The 22767-nt window shown below is 34.9% G+C and overlaps 1 protein-coding gene across 1 annotated transcript; it reads left to right on the top strand.

Annotated features, from left to right (window-relative positions):
• The first annotated feature begins 2410 nt into the window (after positions 1-2410).
• LOC104884509 (hypothetical protein) lies at positions 2411-14261 on the top strand. Its single transcript, XM_010669171.4, has 2 exons — positions 2411-3164; positions 13911-14261. Exons 1-2 carry the CDS (start codon positions 2551-2553, stop codon positions 13918-13920), a joined length of 624 nt encoding a protein of 207 aa, XP_010667473.2. The 5' UTR covers positions 2411-2550; the 3' UTR covers positions 13921-14261.
• Positions 14262-22767: the final 8506 nt, after the last annotated feature.

Genomic DNA, 22767 nt, shown 5'->3' with positions numbered 1-22767 from the left:
TTGAAAATACCTATTAGTTGTGGGTTCATATAGAGAATAATTTGGCTTTCATTTGTTGTGGTGTATGTGATTGGAAAGAGAGTAATGTGAATCCTGAGCAATGATAAAACACTAACTATCTATCAGGTACCCTTTTGCAAAAAAAAAAAAACAAAAATGATCAATGATTCAAACAAAAAGGTAAAAAAAGTACACTAATTGAATTAATAAAAATATCCCATCCAGTATTACTTAGCCGAATTTAATTTAATATAAGATAGGAAAAAACAAGAGTCACTTTATGAGCTCTTGTTTCTAGGTTGAAGACACCTGTTATTTATAAACCAACTCCTATTTATGTGTTCAAGACACTTGGTATTTATAAATCAACCCATATTTATGTGTGTTAAGCTTATTTTTTGTCATAAAGTACAACGGTAATCTGAAAAAAGTAAAATTTGCATTGATTAGTGTGCTTCACCGGCTTTTTTTCCCCCCGAAAAGTGCAATTGGTCATTATAAGACTCGTTGTTGGGCTTTCTAGCGATGGGAGATTAGTCACCGGAAGACTTGCTGGCTAGCTCGTGCAATCAACGAAAAAAGCCTTCTCCATACTCTATCTTCTAAGTGAATTGGCATTACCATACTTGTATCCAAGTAAGCAAATAGGAATTACCATACTTATTCTTCTAAGTGAATTGGCATTACCTTAGTAAGCTAGCTTTCTAAGCTAAGCAAGCCTGGTTCTCCGGGCACTACGGTAGGACACAAAGAAGGAGAGTCCACTGTTGAGTCAACAATCATCGAGAAGGGCACCACCAAGCGAGATCGAGACCAGCACCTTGTATAGGGTGAACAGATTCAAGGGAGAGTTGAAACCGCTTACCCTCCCTTTATTGAACGTCATAGCCGATATGATGATAGGAAATTCTACTCAAATCCCTGAGATAGGTGGATATTCCTCATGCTTAACACATTACATTTCTAAGTGGAATTCTTCTTTCTATTTTCCATTCAGATAGAATAGGAATTCTGTTAGTTGGTATAGTTGGTTAGGGATTCACCTTGTAATCTCAACTCACAAAATTGAATCCTCTCAACTGCGACACTTGAGATTAAGTAGTCTACTTACCTTTATTCATACTCTCAACTCTGAAGTGCCTAACCCACAAATACTAGGGCTTCCTTAAACGAATTCATAAATGAACTCATTTGCTAAACGTCGCTCTAGAATTTCATACTAACGCCCTGTATAAATACATAGATTTGTATTTGTGTATTCTTATAATCCCACTCTCCCACTCTCCCACTCTCCCACTCCCACTCTCCACTCTCATACTCCGGCGAGAAGGTTAATTCCGGCGAGTATCTCCGGCAACACCTCTTCGAATTCCGGGTATGTATCTAGGTTTTTTCTGAATTTTTTTTTTAAAAAATAAGGGGGCGCCCACCAAGGACGCCCCACCACCGGTGGAGGCGTCCTTGGTAGGCGCTCCACCACATGGTGAGGCGTCTGCCAAGGACGCCTCCACCGGTGGTGGGGGCGTCCTTGGTGGGCGCCCTCTTATTTTTTTGAATTTTTTTTTAAAAAAGAAGGGGAGGCGTCCACCAAGGACGCCCCACCACCGGTGGCGGCGTCCTTGGCAGGCGCCTCACCATGTGGTGGAGCGCCTGCCAAGGACGCCTCCACCGATGGTGGGGCGTCCTTGGTGGACGCCTCTTTTTTTTTTTTAAAAAAAATTCAGAAAAAGGGAGAAAAAACAGAGAGAAGGATTAAAAATGATTCCTTCACCTTCGCCTGAGATTCCGTTGCCTGAGGCTCCAATACCTGAGATTTCCGGTGGTAGAACGCAACAAAGCCGTTGCTAAAGGTATAAAATTTTCTTTCATTGCACCTATGTGAAAAGGGGGAAAGATGATTGCTTGTTTCATGGAGAATGAAATTGAGATTGAATCTGCTAAGTGGGCTTCCTATGGAAGGTTAGTCACCCCCTGAGATTTTCTATGTAAATCTGTTGAAGTTTTTCTACGTAGGTTCGAATCCTGCCTCTCCCACTTGTTTGTTGTAGACTTCAGAGAAGAGAAAGAAGGCATTCGTCAGCTAGAAGAAGGTGGTGTCTGTCGGGTGGTGGTGGTGGTGGTGTGGTGGCAAGGTGGAGGGAGTGGTGAGGGAGGGTAAAAAAATCATCACTGCCCTAGTGGTTAAGGGGAGGAGAGAGAAAAAAAATACAAAATATAAAAATACAGTATAAAAATACTGTATTTAGGGCTTCGTTTAGCAAAGCCCTAAATGAATTTTGCTGTTCTCAAAGTTGAATATAATTTTTTTACCTTAAAACGGATTCGAACTAGGGTCAAATCCTGATCAAATTGTCATCCCTAACCCAAGTACCCAACATTAATATAATTTTTCATTTTTGGTTAAGAGACGCTATGCTGAATTAGGAATATATTTCTCCAGTATCTCAATCTGACCCCTAAACCCTTACTCTCTCCCCAAAACCCCTTCACCTCACAGGCTCACACCATAGTTGTTGATAGTTGATAGTAATCCCTTGCAAAACAGCAAAGATGAGCAGCAGCACACCAAAGTTCGACAATCTCCTCCTTCAATCTTTGATGGGTCGTCTTCAACTCCGCCAACAACCTCCTTCTCTCCTCTCTCAGTCCTTCGATGATCTCCTCCTCGACGCCGCCGGCCGTCTCTCCGATTATTCTCTCTCCTCTGACGAAGGAGACTTTATCGACAATGGTGGCGATAACAAAACCCAACTTTCCAAAGAAGAATCGAAGCTTGAAAAGGAGCTCATTAAGATCATTCTCACTGGAAATACCCAATCTTTGAAACCCAATTCAGGGCAAGCGGTTGCCATTGGAGAACACCATGTTTGTGTTGGCTTTCATGAAGAAACCGGGTCCGATTATCGGGTTTGGGAGTGGCATGGTCATATTATGTTGTTTGATGAGGAGGATGGTTATACTCCTGAGTATATTTATGGGAATTACTTTGAGAGGTTGATGGGGAAAGCAGGGAGGAGAGAGAAAGAAGACAAGGAGGATGAAGAAAAAGAAGAGGAGGAAAATGAACACAAGGTGGAGAATTTGGGATTGAGGGAACTGATTGAAGGTGCTGATTCTGCCGGGAGTCGGATTCTTCATCAGAGCCGGAATGCCGGTTCACCCAGGTAATTTATGGATGATCTTGTATACTTGATTAAGTTATTATTGGATGTTGTGTGAGTTTTGAACTTGGTTGACTGATATTGTTGTTGAGTGACAAATGTGTTTATGTTCTTCAATAATGCAAGTGTTTGTGTAATGCCCTGATTTTGGAGCTGCCTAATGATGTTCACTTTGAATCTGAGATAAAAATGCTCAAGGACACTATTGTTTAGAGGGTTTTTATTTCTGTTGGGGGTGAGGCTGTGTGGGGGGAGTTGATGGTGGAATCCTGTATTGTGATCATAGGGTTGATGAGTGGTTGTGTATTCGCCTTACATGAGTTATGTCAAGCCTTTGGTGCTTAGTCTTTTTCTTCATCTTGCTGGCTGCTGCTCAGATGTTCGGTTTGATGCAGTTGGTTTTTGTCGGGGGATGCTGGTCTTCTTTGTTTATACTCTGTTAATGTTATCATTTCCTTTTTTGCCTATGAAGAAGATGAGTCATGTTAAGTTACAGATGCGTAGTGAAGACTGAAATTTAGTGTGGAAGGTAGCAAAAATGGTTGCATAGAGAGGACCTAGCTGCTCAAAGACGCTAAATGGAAACACAGTGGAGATGTTAGAGATTTAAGGGAATAAAGCTCCAAGATGAAGTTAATTTAGGAAACATATATCTCAAAACAGTTTATTCCTTGCCTTCACCTATTTCAAGGAACTTAGATCTCAAAATATTTCATAGCTTGCTTGCACATTTTCTTGCCTACATGAAATAGTCCATATAGATACCTATAGTCCACACAAAGCCTCCATGTACCATCTTTCTTCCCAACAAGAACCACAGGAGAAGCAAAGGGACTGTTACTAGCTTGAATGATGCGCCTATCATACATTTCCTGCACCAATTGTTCAATCACATCCCTTTGTTTTAAAGGATATCTATAAGGCCTAATGTTAACAGAAAAAACATTAGGGAGCAAAGGAATTTTGTGATCAAATACCCCTCTATGAGGTGGAAGGTCTGTTGGGTCCTCAAATACTAAGCTATACTTCTTTTTGAGTTGCTCTAACTCAACATCTTCACACTGTAGTTGATTAAATTCATGGAAAGAAGACTGAACACAACAGTCAATAAGTTGAAGAAAACAAAGTTGAGCAGCTGTATTAATAGCCTTGCCAGATGATTTACCTTCCAAAATCTTCACTCTACTGAGTAGAGTACCTTTTAACACAAATGAAAATCCATTCAAAGCAAAACTCATCACCAATTTCTAAAAATCGCAACTAATCTACCCCAAAGTACTCAACCAGTGCACACCTAACACCATATCACACCCTCCTAAAGGTATCAACATCACCTCAGCCACAAAATCTTTCTTATTCATTGTCCAAGCAAAATCTACACACCGATGATGACACACAAGTTGATTGCCATCAGCTACTGTAATAGATTGAATGGGTATAGTTTCCAGGGTACACCCTATCTTTTGAGCTAAAGATAGGTCCAAGAAATTATGTGTGCTTCCAGAGTCTATTAAGATATGCAAAGGCTTATTGTTCACAACTCCTACCACCCTCATAGTGTGAAAATTCTGATTGCCAGCCAAACCACTAACAGATATCACAGGTTCTGTCAACTGCTTATTTTTCTCAACCATTTCTTCATCCTACCCATCATCATCTGATTCATCAGAATCTTCCAAGAATTCAACTTTAAACAACTGAGGTTCCTTAAACTGACATTTATGACCTCTCACAAATTTTTCATCACAGTAAAACATAATCCCTTGGCTATCTTTTCAGCTCTCACATCATGCGGAACATGTGTTTTGGTTATAGCTTGAGATGGTTTAGTTTGTGGAGTGGGTAAAAGAGGTGGTTTATTGGCATTGTTGTTGTAAGGAATGGCTTGTAAAGGTTTAGGGTTATAAATTGTTTGTGGGTGAGTGCGTTTATAGGTTTTAAGGAAATTTTGAGATGATGCTGAAGCTTGTTCTTCTGCCAATCTAGCATATTCTACAACACGTCTGAAAGCCGTCACAAAAGGCTTGATGGATGGTTTAAGACCTCCTATAAAGCTGTCTAGAATATATGAATCAGGTAAAACATCGCTACGTTGCATCATAATGGATCTCAGGTTCTCAAATTCATCAAGATACACCTCCAAATCACCTAATTGTTGCAGTTTATTGAACCGTTCTACAACATTTATACTCCTAGTATCTTGAAATCTAGCGGACAAATCAATAATGAAATCATCCCAATCTACATGTTTTCTTACAGACAAATAACTAGAGACCCAATTCTCAGCTTTATCTGTCATATAAAGGGAAGCCAAATCTACTCTTTGATCATCCAAAACTTTGCACAGATTAAAGTACCTCATGCATTTTTTAATCCAATTCCTAGGATTAACTCCATCAAACTTAGGAAACTCAAGTTTGGGATTAATACCTTGAATATGATTTCTGGGACTTGGACTAAACTCAGAACCATCATTAGATGCAGAAGTTGAAGCAGCAAAATCTTTTAATTCCTTCACCATCTGCAACAAGTTTTGCATCGTTTTGGCTTGATCTTCCAACTTTTTCTCTAGTGATTTCACTTGTTCTTCCATAACTACAGACTTCCTAGTAGCAGGCACCAGAATGAAGAGTTTTCACCACAATTCTTCAGAAAACCCCAACTAGTTTAGCTAATTTCAGCTAGAAATTGCTAATTTTCACTTATGCATTTCATCAAACGCTTAATATGCATTTAAGAAATAACAATGGTGTCATTGAATCAAATTTTGGCTCTGATACCAATGATGTAGGATAATAGATCCTGCTAAGATAGAATAGAAATAGAAGAGGTAGAAATAGAAGAGGTAGAATAGACTTTGAGAGAGAAGAGAGATTAAGAATCCAGAATTCAGAATGAAAGAGAAAGGAAGAGAGAGATAGAAAATAACAGGAGAGAAGAAGAGTGTGTTTATATTCCTGAATGATCTCTCATACCAGATATTTACAGCTATTTATACAGCAATTAACAAACCCAGCAAGTTAACAACATAACAGAAAGAGAGTTAACAGAATAACAGAATTATGTTATTCTGTTACTTAACAACTTTTGGCTCCTAACATTCTTTATTAAAAATGCATTAATTTCTACCCTTATCACTATATTTTATGATTAAGAGGGAATTATCAAAACCTAGGTTACTTGGACTCCGTTACAAATGTGTTTGAGTATCCGGTTCATCAAACACAAAATTTTAGGACGTGGAAACTCTCTGTGTAATCTGGTCACAGGGTATGAGGACATGGCTTGTGTTAATAATTTTTTTATCTCTCTCTCTCTCTCTCTCTCTCTCACACACACACACACACACACACACACACACACACACACACACACACACACACACACACACACACACACACACATGTATATAGCATTTATGTATTATCAATTATTATCAAGTCATATTATATTTTCATATAGTTATGTAATTTGCATGAAAGAGAACAAAAGAAACATCATGGCCATTAACTTAAATCTTAAACAATGTTTTAAATGACCTGCCAAGGTTCAAACCTGGAAAGAAACAACCATCTATGAAGATAGAGGAGACTGGAGAGAGAAAACAGCCGAGTAAAATAAGTCAAAGTGAAACATCAGAACGCCCGAATTAGAAATCATCTTTTTCTGTCAAGTGTCAACCCATCATGATGAATATTAAAGAAAGCCATTGATGTATCCTCTTCCCATATAACCCTCACCCGATGAGATGTCTATTTCTCCCCTTGATTGGCTTGCACTAGTAGTTGTGTTTGAGTGACATTTGGAGGATCTATACATGTGTCCATGTTGTGTCGACACGGGTACGTCAAGCATTTTCCACAGTCTGGGTAACACAGATTAAAACACATACTTTGTGCTTGGTTTAAGAATTCTATAAATATTGAAACTGGAACCACCTATACCAGCCTCCTTCTTGCTCCCACCAGGACACCACCACCTACCCTTTTGCATTTGCCGCGGTTGCCACCCTTCTTTCACAAGGCCATAAAACTAATCTGAGGTCTTCACATCAGCTTCCCATTTGTGGGCACACCTAACCATCTTATAACCACTAGGATCTTTTTCCTAATTATGCAAAAAGACCCACTACACCACTGCAACAACCCACCCGTCATTAGAACAGTTATAATGAATTGACGTCTCTGAAGCAGATTGAAGGAGAAGATTAAGAAAGAAAACTGATATTCTATTTTTAATTATTGGAAGACAGTTAATTAGAATGATAACCAAAAGATCTCGATAGGCTTTTTCTCTCCCCGGAGTCAGGGAAGAAAGAAGAGAAACAAGCCGATTCGGAAACATTCTCTGGTTCCTCTACAAAATATGGTAGCTAAAAGGCTTTCTCTCTTGAAGTAATCCAATACCAAACTAAACCTCTCAACAATGTTCAGCATATTTTTCCCTCTCTAATCTGCCCTATTTATAGAGCTTCTACTCTAACAAACTATCTTCTTCTTCTTCAAGCCACTACCAATGTAAAGCTAATTCCTAATTGCCCCTTTCCCTTATATCAGTTCATTGCAACAATCTCCTTGGATTTTTTCAAAGATATTCAGTCGAAACCGCTTGTGGCCAATTTTGGCCATTAAAATTCTAAATCTAAAACTTCTAGGTTCAAAATTGACCGCCAAAGATCAAATTTTCAGATTCAGCAATGCAAAGAAGAAATGTGGAAGGTGAGGAGGGGAAAGGAGAATTGACGCGACAATAGAAAAGAATATGGTAGTTAGGGAGAGAGGGAGGAAGAACAAGATCAAGAGAGGGGAAAGAAATCATAGTGATAAGTGAGGTTTCGAATGTTAATAGTGGCAAACATGTTAATTACTACATTTTCACTAGGCACTTATGTGATTCACAACCTTTCCAACTATTTTCCTCTAAAAACAACTATTTTTCGTTGCAGAGTTCCCTCATCCACATGCCCATTACAAGTCAAACACCCCTATCCCCCAGACCCTTAAATCCAAGCAAATGCTTGGGGTAGGAAGTGAATCCTAGATTTCACTAGGGAAGATGGGAAAACTAAACATTGGAGCCAATCCTAGTTCTTTTTAGAAGTAACTATTTGATTTGGTGTAATATATATTACACTTTTGATGTACCATATACCTAAAGGCTTATTTACTTGTTATTCTGTAGAGCTCTAAATGAGTAAAATGTGAGGAATGAGCAAAAAAATAACCTTGGTTAGAGGTGATCATGGAGTGAGCCATGCCGGGCTTTGGCAAAAAAGTGACCCATTTCAGGCCAAAGCCGCACAAAAAATCCACGCCAAAGCCCGGAATTTCGGGCCCAGCCGTAGCGGGCTTTTCCTGCCGTTTCGGGTCGGGCCAAAATTTGGCCAATTTTTTCAAATCTAGGTTGCCCGTAGCCCGGATTTTTTGCCCAAAAAAGCGGGCCGGGCCAAAAAAATGTGCCTAAAACCCGTCCAAAATCGCCTGGGCCGGGCTAATCTTAATCACCTCTACCTTGGGTATATGGTATAGATTTTTTCTGTACATTGAAAAATATGATGCTAGATTTGTTGGATTTATAGTGAATAGAAATCCCTTATGACTTACTTGAGTGTAATTAGGGCTATCAAGCATATGCCCTTGAGTGTTAAATTGTACATAAATATTAAACGAGGAGCGAAAGATGTTTAATGGACCCTCTATTACTTAAGTGATACTGAGACATCATCCAAAATTCTACAAGTAGTGATATAAAGTACCTTCCCGGTTTCTTTTTTAATTTACACACTCTATACCATGAGACTGTCCCATATTTCACTTTAATCATCTTTTGTGATTTATATACAAGGAACACATAATTATGTGGGATCTTAGATTCGTCTCAACTATGAGCGGTTTTCTTTAATAGGTCTCAACTATTACATGACTCGTTTTTGTGTGGGCCCAACCGGTCAAGTAACTTGCTACTTCAGGTTAATAGGCTCACGTAACTTAAAAAACCATCCCCACACATTTTCTTTTTTAACTAGCTTTCCCTTTTTTTCTCTTCAGTTCTTCTGCCCATCTCGTTCATACTTTACCCAAAAAACCCCATGACAACAAACATTTAGGTACCTTATCCCCATTAAAATTAACTCTTCAAAATCCACATACCATAATTTCAAACTTCAAAATTTATGTACTTATTCTTGTTGCAGCTACTTTTACTCAAACTTCTACAATTGTTGCCATTAACAACAATCATTCTTCCCTTGCATTTCTCTCTCTCTCTCTCTCTCATGATTTACGTGTGTGTGGGTTTTACAACTCCTAGCTCAACATTCACGTTAACTAGCAACCCCCCTCCCACAAACAAAACACTTCCAAAGAAACACCATTCTTCTTCCTTCTTACTATTTCCCTTACAACAAACGACAACTGCCATCACCGGCAGCGTGAGATGATGAGAGAGAAAGTGTTAATAATAATGGGCCCCACCGATTTGGAAATCTTTCCCTTCCGTCAACATCACAACCCGTTTCACGCCGAAATCATCAACTCTAGTTCAGAATTTGTGAACCTATAATGTCCTAGTGCAAAAATAAACCAAACTTAGAAGACCTTAGAATTCTAAAGTTACGTATTTTCTCGAATTATTCCAGTCAGCAAAATTTTCACCTAAATTCTAAGAAGAACAAGATTATTGTTTGTAGAAGTGTTGAAATTGCGCCGAGTAATCAGCGCAGAAAAAGAGTGAAGAAATTGGTATGGATGAGAGAGAAAGTGAGTTACTGAGTTTTTTTTGCCAGCGACAAGAAAATGGGTGGATTGGTGGGTTGACGGTGGAGTAGGATGTCTGGTTGGCATGTCTAAAGAGTGAAAGAAATGATAGTTGGAAAGAAAGTTTGAAGATTTAAGAAATTAAAAATAAATAAAATAATATCAGTTAACCTATCTAGCAGGTTATAAGTCATTTAGATCGAATAAAAGACAATGCTCCCTATAAGGATTATTGATAGTTGGTACCTATTAAAGAGAACCGCTCATAGTTGAGCCCCATAGCATCAATTTTCCAAGATATTAATGGTCAAAACTTTGTGTTGGCAATCCTGAAAGCCAAATTGTGTAGAAAAAAGAAACGAAAGTAGTACAAAGTATCTCATAGAGTAAGGTTAATAGGTAATAAATCACGGAGTTGCTATCGGAAAGGTAGTAATTATCAAATTTGCTTTTATATTATTATCCAAACATGTCGACTTTGCTATGAGTTTTATGTATTAGGTATCCTAAACCATCTCCCACGATCTGGATAAATTATGCTTAAGATACCAAAAGTTAAACTAATTTACCCCTTAGAGCAGCTCCAGCGGACTTGCTTAAGTCCCAGCTTGCAACTCATAGACAAATAGATCTTAACTTTTAGAGTTCTCACCGTTGATTTCTACCTTATTGTGATTATTTACTGTTGGATCTTTCGTTTTTCAACTCCTCCCCTTTGTCTCAAATTGGACTTTCTAACAAGAATTGTCACTTCTTCCTTTTGGAGGTCTTCCACCTTTTATTATACATATCTTTATTGATGTTTATACCCCCTACTTTATTGTTGATTTTAGTAACCGATAAAGTGAGATATGAAGTCATATGCTTCGGGCTTTTGAATTAGTACAAAAGACGATTGGGAAAGGAGATCGAGAGAAAGATGAATGAAAGGAGTTTCTTTTGAGAAATTTAGGGACAAATGGGTAATTTACGCCAATTAATACAGTATGTCTTTAAAGGGCCAGGATGGTCTTCTCAAAGATTACTTGATGATAAAAATTGGGAAGTAAAGGATATGATACAAATTTTTTGAGGTGTTGGCAACACTGTCCGTAAATTATGGATGCTTTTTTCAATCTTGATTTTCTACGTATTTTTTTTCAAAGTATAAAAAGTTTTTGAATTTTCCATTTCAGAGAAACACAGTGGAACATGAGGGCCTTACAGACTGCTAGCAGAAGTTCACTTAAGAACTTATTTTCCAAAATATTTTGTTTTCTTGCATTCTTTTGGCTGCTTGAAGTGGTGAACATAAATATTTATTCCATCATAGATTATTTTTGGAGGTTTTTACATTAACGCACTCCTTAAGATGTCTTTGATGTTGAAATACAAGTCAAGTAAGATATGAGGGGTAAATAATGCAGGCATAAGAAGTTTAGGACTAGAACTACCCCTTTCTCCATTCCAGGGTGAAATTAATAAATTATCATAACCAGCTCTCTCATTCCTCCTCCTCCACCACCTTCTGTGTAACATTCTACCTCCAACTCCATGGCAGCAATGACACATTCACGTCGACATTCACCACAACCCTTTATTCTACTCCAACAAATATCGTGGACTCTCAGTCTGAAAGACCACACCACCATAGCACCTTCGTCCACCACCATGTACAAACGTTTTTTCTCCTATATGTTTCTCTCTTTTGCTGAATTTCATTGCTACATTAGATATTGATAATTTTGCTCAAGGTGATCTGTACTTTTTTTTGTAATTTGCTCTCTATCCACGAAGATCGTCTTATATGCTGTTTTGTGACTCACTATATCTTTATCCACAAATTCCAAAGCGGACAATCATTTTGGATGCGAGAGTAATGCTTATGGCCTGAGTACAGAAAGATGGAGATATAAGAGCACAAATTTGCAAATATGAAAAAAAGACCAACCATGGATAGATCTTGAATATCATGTCAAGGAAAGGAACCAAATCTGCATGGAGATGGCGCCAGTGAAGCTGGCAGTGGCAACGATGGTAGATTATGGTGATCTAGTTGTCGTAGTGGTAGGAGGGTTGGATTTAGTTAAGAGAATTGTTCTCTTCCACTAAGTGAGTGTGTGTTTAGCTTTTTAGCTCAAGACAAGGAAAATGACCCACGTTTTTGTAATATCTCTCTTTTCCAACTAATAGATTTGAATTAGGAAATTCCCTCTTCAATATTTTCTTCTATCTACGCATGTATAGTGAGGAAGATGGGACAAATTTGATTGAGACATGTTCCATACCTACCACTCATATCTCAAGATGAGTAGGACTTTGGTGGATAGTGGGGGTATGCATGGAGGTGAAAAGTTATATTACCAAGATTGTTAGGGGAGTACGATTAGATAAATACCTCTTCCCTACCTATAAGGTCCTTTTCATTTCCACTTACCTACCTCGCCTTAATGAAATCACTAGCACTATATGCACGCGATGCGTGCGACAATATATTAATATTAATAGTAACATCAAAAAGTCTTTAAAACTAACTTAAGGGTGTAATATATATGGTGAATATTGATGAGTGTTGTGATTTTTTTATTAGCATTGGTCTGGTGTAAAGAGTAATGTTTTCGATAAAAGACTATGTTGAAGTAGGATATATATGTTATCTTGTATTTGGTACATATTTCAACAACTCTCCTTTTTAAACAATGATATAGGCTATGTTGTTTATTTAAAAATATATACATATATTTTATAGGCATATTTCATGATGAGTAGTAGTTTAATTTAATTTTAGTGGGTAATTTAGGTTTTTAGGCATACTATAGTGAGTAGTACTTCAATTAAAAAAATTATTAATTGATATTATCTGATGATGTATGTTTTATCTCTTTAAGTATTTATTATCGCAACTAATTGTGAGCCCAAAATAAATAAATAAATGAATATTATCTAAAATTTTTAAGTCTTTTATGGTTTGTTAATGCATGTTATTTGAAATTATAAATTGATAATAAGAATATCGGATAATCTTTGCTTTCATAATTGTTTGAAATTGCTCTAGTCATTAGTTTATGTTTTCAATTGTGAGTTTCTTCACATATTTTTATGTATTTCTTTTTGGTAATGCAGAACTTTCCTTATTATCCATATTTGTAAATGAGAAAGAATTAAGAAAATCTTATCTTTATTATTTTTTTGTGAGATTAAGGATACAAAAGTCTTTTCAAGAGGGGACACTTTTCTCCCCCCTTGACTTATATAATAGAGATATAGTTTATTAAAACATAATCCTAAGTTACCGTTAAAAGAAAATTAGAAATCAAGAAACAAAATCAAACTGAATGCGGAGTTAATTGTTACGAATGAGTACTTTTTTTGGGAGTTGGCTGCAGCGAGTGTAGGTGAATTTGATGGCTATTGCGAGTATTAGCAGGTCCAGTGATTTATAATGGGTGGTTGGACAGTATGGGTTTAGTTTTTACTAGCCCATTTAGGTATGTGTTAGACAGAACTTGTACCTCTCATGAGTAGTGGGTAGTCATGAAAAATTCAAGTATGTATGAAGAACCAGTTCAAAAATTCGGGTTACTGCAAAAATATTCGGGTCTGGGTCTTGCTCGTGCTGGATCCGCCCCAGACCCGACCCATTGCCATCTGTAGAGAAGACCAACCACCCCCCTCATTTGCCTCATCCTATTCTCATCTGTATTTCTATTTCGCTATATTAGGCATGCCCTTACTCACTTGTTTTGTAGACCTGGAATCTTGTTGCTGGTGATGCTTCTCGGTCTGCCAAGTGCCGATGATTCCTCTTATTGCTGTAGTGTTTTGAGGATTCTAAGTTCATCTTCTTATAAAATGTTGATTCATTGTCAATTTCCCAAATCTTGTGATTCATTTAGCCATACTCTGTATATTTGGTGTTATGTCTCACTTTGGTTATTATTTTGCCAAACAAGTTGATGATTCTGATACCATCTGAAGTACTAGAAATGCTAATAAAATATGCAAATTGTGGCAGGTTTTCTTAGAAGGTACAAGTGAAAACTGAGGTCTTGGAGTCTTGGGACATCATCCAACCTATATGAAAGGAAGCCGTGGATTTACTACTCTTTTAAGTTTTAGCTTTGATATCCCATTGATTTTGTCACTACTCTGAAGTTTTAACTTTGGAGGATTGTTCTTAGTCGGAGGTAAGGTCTGCATTGTTTGTCGGACCAAATTGCAGTGGACTAATGTAATTATTTTTCATTTTCAAGTTATATGCCTCCATTTTCCTGCGACTGAAAAGGAAGAAAATAGCTGAGGGTATATGCCTCAATTTTTGTTCTGAGTAAAAATAAACAGCTATATGTAGCCATTTGCGGATCTAGCGTGGGTGCAAGGGTACAAACCTCCATATTTTCGTAACGATTAATATCATTAAACTTGTCAAAGAGGGGGACAATCCTTGTAAATTTGATTCCTCAATTGGATCTTGATTCAAGTCTGAAATGAATTTCCAAATTGGTGGTACTCCATGTCATTGGGTTCTTTGTTTGAAAATTGTTGTATATCAGCAATTCATGCCTCGGCATATTTCTTACTATCTTCCACAAACAGCGAATTGCTAGTTTGATGTTTAACAATTTGTCATTAAAATTTTCTATATTTGTATTTTCATTTACAATTATTTTTAAATTTGAGGGTTTCATTCAAAAAATCTCGAACATATTATTCCTTGTGGTTATATGTAGACACATTTATGTGTCGTCTCAATTTAGTATTCAATGATGATACATACATTTGTCCTAATTGGTCCAATTTGAAGGAAAGCACTATGAAGAGTTAAGCCCAAAAATGTATTAAGAACGCAAATTATTTGTTTAAATGGTTCCAAATCCAGTTCTAAAAACTCAATTTATTCTTGATAATTAATTAAATCAATTTTTGAAAAGCCTAATTAATAATTCTTGATAACTATTATATTTTGGATTATTTTTAGTAGATATAATGTAAATTGAATTATATTACGAACAGATATAAAAAGATAAATAAGGGACTGTTCTCTTCGGAATAAAATAGCTGAACTGAATTGAACTGATTGGAGCTGAACTGAACTGAATTGAATTGAATTGAATTAAATTGAATTGAATGTAATAAACATATAAATAATATTTAAACAATAATAATATAAATATTAAATAATAATTATAATGATAAGTAATAATAATAATAATAGTATTTTGGATATTTTTAAATGATAGTTATGAATAAATAATATTAATAATCATAAATTATTAATAATAATAATTAATGATAATAATTATAATTAATAATAATTATTTTATATTATTTGTATGAATATATTAATACTTGATGATGATATATAATAACAATAATATCTAAGAAGTAAATTAATATTACTATTTTAATAATTAGATTTAATAATATAATAATATTTAGTAATAAAAATAATGATTGGGTTGGACCGCGAAAATTACATCATAAACCGTTTTGACACGATTTGATTGGTTTATGGGCTAAAAAACGTGGGTTTATTTGTGCTTTGACCTAAACCATGTTCCTCCTAATAATAAGAGTAATAATAATGAGTAAAGCTATAACAAACAAAATAATATATAGAACAACAACAACAACAACAACAACAACAATAATAATAATAATAATGATAATAATAATAATAATAATAATATTATAATAATAATATTAATATTAATACTAATAATAATAATAATAATAATAATAATAATAATAATAATAATAATAATAATAATAATACTTAATAGTAATGATATGAAAATTAATAATAATAATAATAATAATAATAAGAGTAATTAGTAAAATAAATTATACCAACATAATAATAATATTTAACAAAATGGTGATAAAAGAATGGAGTTGAACTAAACTGAACTGAATTGAACTGATTGGAGCTGAACTGAACTGAACTGAATTAAAGTGAATTGAACTTAACTGAAAATAAGCTGGGAAGAACAGGCCCTAAATGATTTATAGATTTAAATGATATTTATTAAAGGATAAAAAACCTTTTAATTTCGACTAACAAACAAAACTTGGTTAAATTTGCGGTTGTGTGACGCACAACCTGTTGCGTCCTGCGCACCAATGGTGTGTACACGCTAGATTGTGACAGTCAACAAAATCCAGAGAAGCACAACATGATGCTTATGCACACTTCCGTGTGTGCGACACATTGTTGTTGTGTGCCACGCGTTATTTGTGCGCTCAGCACATCAGTCTTGCTCGATGTGCAATTTCAGATCTTATCTTGTTTTTCTTATTTCCCTATATATAGGCCTCGTTCCATATGGTATTTGGAGACGATTTCTAGTGACGATTCACACACGACTTTCCTCTAAAATACTTCAAACACAATATTTTCATTTATTCCAATTCAAGCTCTAAGATTGCCCATGAAGATCGTTATTTAAGACCCAAGCAACAAATGTAAATTCGTCAGGGTCCTTAATATTTCTATTCCAATTTAATTCTTTGAAGTTACTAACAAGTTTTTCATGATGTAGATTGTTAAAAAATTCAAGTCTTTTTGTATATTCTAAATCTCCAATCTTTTCTTTATATTTTCATATGTTATGTTTACATATATTCATGCCTATATATTTATTGCTTTCATCATCGTATATGCTTATTTTTGCTAATCAAAGATCTAAAATAATATTCCAACATTAAAGTCAGATATTTGGACAATTGATTTAGGAGTCTAGTAATTTGATTTCTTAAAGAACATATATCACAAAAAAATTAGTCTTTTGCGTGCTTAAAAACAAATATAGATTATTTTTAACATTTTTAAATACGTTGCGTGGTTGTTTATTTGCATAAAATTAGAAATGAATCATATTAAATAGAGACTAACAATGGGCTAATCTAATTCATGATCAAATCTGTACCCTCATCAGTCATCCCCAACGCAATGTTAGTTTTATTGCCAATTATTAAGTATGATGGGAAAATCTAAATTGTATAAGTCCATGAGATATCTCTATAATTTCTCAAATATCCAATTAGGTTTATGAGTCTTTCTTTAAAAATTTGTTGGCGACTTCTTTTTCAAAACAAATTTCAAAATTAAAATCTTTATAATGAGGTAGTCAAATTAACACTCACACCGCGTAGGCAATAAAAATATGTCTAACACTGTCCAAAGTTAATATTAATTAAAAAAAACTTTATATATATACTACCTCTGTTTTTTTTTAGTTGCAACGATTAGACATAAAGTGTGAGTAGAAAATGTCTAATAGTTGCAACTAAAAAAAAACAGAGATAGTATATATATATATATATATATATATATATATATACATATATACATATATATATACATATATACATATACATATACATATATACATATACATATACATACATATATATATATATATACATACATACATATATATATACATACATATATATACATACATATGTATACATATACATACATATATATACATACATATATATACATTTACATACATATATATACATATACATACATATATATACATATACATATATATATATATATATATATATATATATCCATATTGTAATACTTCAATCAACTTGACAAATATTATTCTAATAGATGCTTCGCAATTTCCAGACAACATTTGGTCTCTATTTAATAATTCCTTCATTATCAAGTAATTGCAAATAACATGTTTATATTGTCCACATATTGTATTCGCTCCAAAATTAATGCAACACTTGTCTTTTTTAGTAATTCTTTTTAGGAAAAATTGTTTTAAATAAGTCAATCTTTATGGGATCTTCTCATCTTAAGTCTACTTTTCGATTATCCCTGATTGAGTTAGGCTTGTATGTTTGTTTTCTTCTATTGAGTTTTAATCTGTTTGTGACTTATTTAGTAGGTTACTTATGATACATGTTACAATGTTCCACCCTCACCCTCACCTGATTTAGAAGAAGGGACATTGTAACACATATCATAAATAACCTACTAAACAAGTCACAAACATGTTAAAACTCAATAGAAGAAAATAGACATACAAGCCTAACTCAATCGGAGATAATCAAAAAGTAAACTTAAAATGGAAATACCACACAAAAGTTGACTTATTTAAAACAATTTTTGTGGATGGACTTTAAAATGGGAATACCCCTATAAGTAAAATATTAAAAACGAAGGGACCATATAATAAGCCAACAGATGAAACTGAATTAAGTAACTCATTGCTTATCCCCTCAAAAAGAACTCATTGCTTAAATACCATTCATATATTAAATATTTAAATGTGAACCAAATACGATCTACACTACATACCTTTCAATCTCCAATCATACTAGCTTGATTCGTTGTAAACTTTGTCCATTATGTTAGGACAAAAATATGTCCAACTTTTTTATTCTTGAATGTTTGCCTGCCATATAATGATATACTCTCTTCCTCTTTTTTCAGTTGATATAATTATTTTAGTCCACCAAGCAAGAAAACATGTTGGGACCATTGAAAATTAGAGTAACAAAGTATAAAGTAGTAGTTTTTTTGTGTAACGAAGACAAAAATAAGGGTATAAAGGTAAATAGTATGTGGGTACAACATACCAAAAGTAAAAAAAACTTGGCAAATGTAGCAACTAAAAAGAGACATATCTAAATGGTAAAATGTAGCAACTAGAAAAAGACCAAGGGGGTAATAGTAAGGAAAAAAAACTTAAATCGCCCCGGTGTATACTAACTTAGTGTGCACCGGGTTGGTAATTTTTTTTCTTTTTTAAGGTAAGAAGAAGGCGTCATAACCGGATCGGAACTTCGTATAGGTCAATCCGACTCTTGGGAGTAGGGGGTACGGTAAGGGGAAATTCCCACCCTCAAAGTGCCTTTATTGGGGCTTGTGAGATACAAAGCAAACCACTAGACTAAGTACTACTTGGTACACCAGGTTGATAATTGATATTAGTGAAAGTATTGGGTCAGACCGTCTGACCCAATATGTTTCGTCGGACGAAACCGTGACAACGGTACTGCTGTTCTTTCTTCATCTGAACAACAAAATAATACGCATAAACATTAAAAAAGATGGAGAATCACAGTAAGTATCGCAAAAATGAGAAGAGTACTCACGAAAGATGATGATATCAAGAAGAAACCCTAGGAAATGGGAAGAAGAAGATGATGATGATGAAAAGCAATGAAGGTTTGCAAGAGAGCAAATGAATATAGAAAAAGAAGTTGCGAAAATGAAAATGAAAATGGAAGAATGAAGGTGTTATAGAAAGGTAAACGTTTCACTACTAATGTAAAATGTGAAGGAAAGCAGAAATGAAGAATTTCGAGCCATTGAATGTATATAGTTTTGTTATACTTTTTTTTTTATCTAACAAAGAAGAAAGAAATCAGCTAAGAGGAATGAAGAAGAAGGAGAAAGTGAGAGGAAAGCAGAGGTTAGTGTTTTTTTTTACTTTCAGTTAGACCTAAGTTACTTTCATTTAGAGGTAAGTTACTTTCATTTAGACCTAACTTAGTTTCAGTTAGACCTAAGTTACTTTCAGTTAGACCTAAGTTACTTTCATTTAGACCTAAGTTACTTTCATTTAGAGATAACTTACTTTCATTTAGACCTAAGTTACTTTCAGTTAGACCTAAGTTGCTTTCAGTTAGACCTAAGTTACTTTCATTTAGAGGTAACTTACTTTCATTTAGACCTAACTTACTTTCAGTTAGACCTAAGTTATTTTCAGTTAGACCTAAGTTACTTTCATTTAGAGGTAACTTACTTTCATTTAGACCTAACTTACTTTCATTTAGACCTAAGTTGCTTTCAATTAGACCTAAGTTACTTTCATTTAGAGGTAACTTACTTTCATTTAGAGGTAACTTACTTTCATTTAGACTAACTGAAAAAAATGAAGACTAACTGAAAATAAATTAAGACTAACTGGAAAAAAATGAAGACTAACTGAAAAAAAATTAAGACTAACTGAAAAAAAAATTAAGACTAACTGAAAAAAAATTAAGACTAACTGAAAAAAAATTGAAACCCCCTGAAAGTCGTCCGACCAAAGATTATTGTCGGACGTGTCCGACACAATACGTTCTCTTGATATTAACTTCATATGGTAAGTTTTATAGAGATATAGTGTACTTATATACAATATAGTGGATTTCATCAACAGAAAACATATAGTGATATTATATGCAATATAATTGGGGATTCAATTTTAATATAAAATGTTTTAACATGCAGTATGTTAATTATGACTTGAAATCTTGTGAATGGCATAAGGCTAACTTTGAATGCACATATCTCTCAATCTATAAATGGTTTTGATGTGATTCAAATTGGAGGTGATAGCTTGTTTAAAGAGCTTTCCAACGATAGGTCATATGCCCAATTTCGATGAGAAATGAGAAAGTTATGACTGTTTTACGAAGAATTGACGAAGCTGTTTCGTCCCGGGCCCGACCGGGCGGATTTCGCCCGACCCGGTCGGGCGGTGCGCGGTTTTGAGCGCTGAACGCGTTTTTCGATATTTTTTCGTTTTTGAGTTATGGGTTTGTACGGGTGACTTATGATTATAAAAGGGCTCTTGGTGTTCATTATTATTAACACAACTTATGAAACACTTTTAGCCTCTAGATTTAGGAGTCCTTGTATTATTCTCTCTGATTTTCTCCATTATAGTGAAGAAGCTCTAATCCCCCACCTGTGGTGTGGATGTAGGTCAAATTTGACCGAACCACGTAATAAATCATTGTGTTCTTTGTTTGTTCATCTTTATTATTTTCTCACCTTTATTATTTCATTGATTTTCTGTTCCGCATTAATCAAACTACAACACCCTGTTTCCTAACACAGTAAGATGTAGGTTGTTAGGTTGTAGTATATATCGTGACACGTGCTTTAATATATAGAAAGATGTAATTTCTGCATGATATAGTGAGTTTCTGCATGATATAGTGAGTGTTTGAATGACATTGTATTATTCAGATATGATGTAAATTCTATATGATATAGTTGTTGGAGTTTATAAGAGGTTTTTATAAACTCAAAGTTTGCTTCAAAAGAATGTGAAGAGTCTCTTGTCCCCCATTGAAAGAATATAAGGGAACTGTAAAGAGGTTTATAACCATTACTACCCTTTGAGTTGTGTAGCAATGAGGCTTTTTGTGGGTATGTGGTGATTGGAGTCACCACACGCGCGTCGCCCGGACCGGGCCATGGGCCTTGGGCTTTGGGATTTGGGATTTGGGGAATAAACTTAACTTAACTGAATTTTTGGGTCATCATTATGACCGTTTTTCCCCTTAATCTCTCCCAGTATTATGTTACCGTTTTTCCCCTTAATCTCTCCCTTAATGTGACGGTTTCCTTAATTCTCTCCATAACTGCTGCCATGATTCTCCCCACTAAGTGACCATTTTTTCCCCACATTTTCAACGACCTTCTTGTTTCATCTCTCTATAAATATTGGGGTAAATTATTTCACGGGGACAGAAAAAAAGAGAAAACACTTTCTTCTTCACTACTTTCTTTCTCCTCTAAAATCCTGGGCAATATTCAAAAGCGTTCTCAATCTGCTTTTCTGTCAACACCGGAAAGGTAGAAGTCGTGTATCCCTGGAGGTTGATTGCTGTGAGTCCGTGTGTTGTTACGGGGCAAATTCAACTTTAGGGCAGTGATTATTTCACGCCACGACTATCAGATAAGTCTTCTTCTTTGGTTACCAGTTTTCGTTCCTATATTCTAAAGTTGAATTTTTTTTTGGTAACTGAGTATTGTTTTTGCTAATCTTTCATTCGATCAAGAAACGTATTTGAATTGTTGCTTATATGAGTTTTGCAGATGTGCTCTTTGATTTGTTCAGTATTTATAGGGGCGATTATATGTTTGGTGCGCATCTTTTATTTCCAAAATTGCGTTTGGACAGTTCGCATCAATTATATTAATAATTCGATCCATTCGAATTGGTTAACTATGGTGTAATCCCTTTATTTTGATTAGTGTTGTTTCCTCAAACTACTATTTTTTTATTATCCCAAAAGGTGGAATTTGTCCTTTATGCTTTAAATTATTTTCATTCCTGATGCTGTTGTAGGAACTCTAATTCCTATTGTGCATCGCGATTGACAATTCTCACCCGTCTTCATAAAGTAGTAATGGTAGATGATTTAATTTATTTCGTCGGAATACCTGTTTTGTCAGGTTTAGAGCGAGTTTCGTCGGAATTTCTATATTTGCTAGTGAGAACATGTCATTCCACCATTTATTTTATATATCTGTTTGAATTTTGATCTTTGGTTTCAGAGTTCTATATGTTGATGACTTGATATGACGGTGGAACTGGTGTTGCAACGTTAAGCACCTACTTTAACTATTGTTGCACTTTTTGTATTTGAAACCGTTTGTAAATTTGGCTGTCAAATTCTGGGTAGTTGATTGGTGATCAAAGCCTTTTATGCCTCGATTGTGCCATGTGCGATGAAGGGTAGAGTGAAAGTTTGTTTAGTTTCTCTTGTTGTGTAGGTCTTAGGAGTAGTAAATAGATGATTCAATCTGACCATCTACATTAATGTTTTTTTGTATGATATTGATAATGTTCGTGTACCATAGAATGATATTATTGGCAGCATACAAACTATCATGTAATATTGAGTGGTAGAAGGTTTATTCTATACCAACTTTGGATTGACTCGACAAACTTTGTGTTTTTTGGAAGAAAAGATTTCTTACTACTTTCTTTATTCTCAAACTCTAACTCATTTGTAAAAATATTTTCTCTCTCCTGAAAATAATCGTGAAATTATCAATGACGGCGCAATCTAGGAAGTGGGTAATCCTAGTTGCGACGATTTGTGTTATGGAA

This window comes from Beta vulgaris, chromosome 1 (assembly GCF_026745355.1).
Source record: "Beta vulgaris subsp. vulgaris cultivar EL10 chromosome 1, EL10.2, whole genome shotgun sequence".
NCBI classification, from domain to species: Eukaryota; Viridiplantae; Streptophyta; class Magnoliopsida; order Caryophyllales; family Amaranthaceae; genus Beta; species Beta vulgaris.
This window is presented reverse-complemented; position numbering and strand designations above follow the sequence as displayed.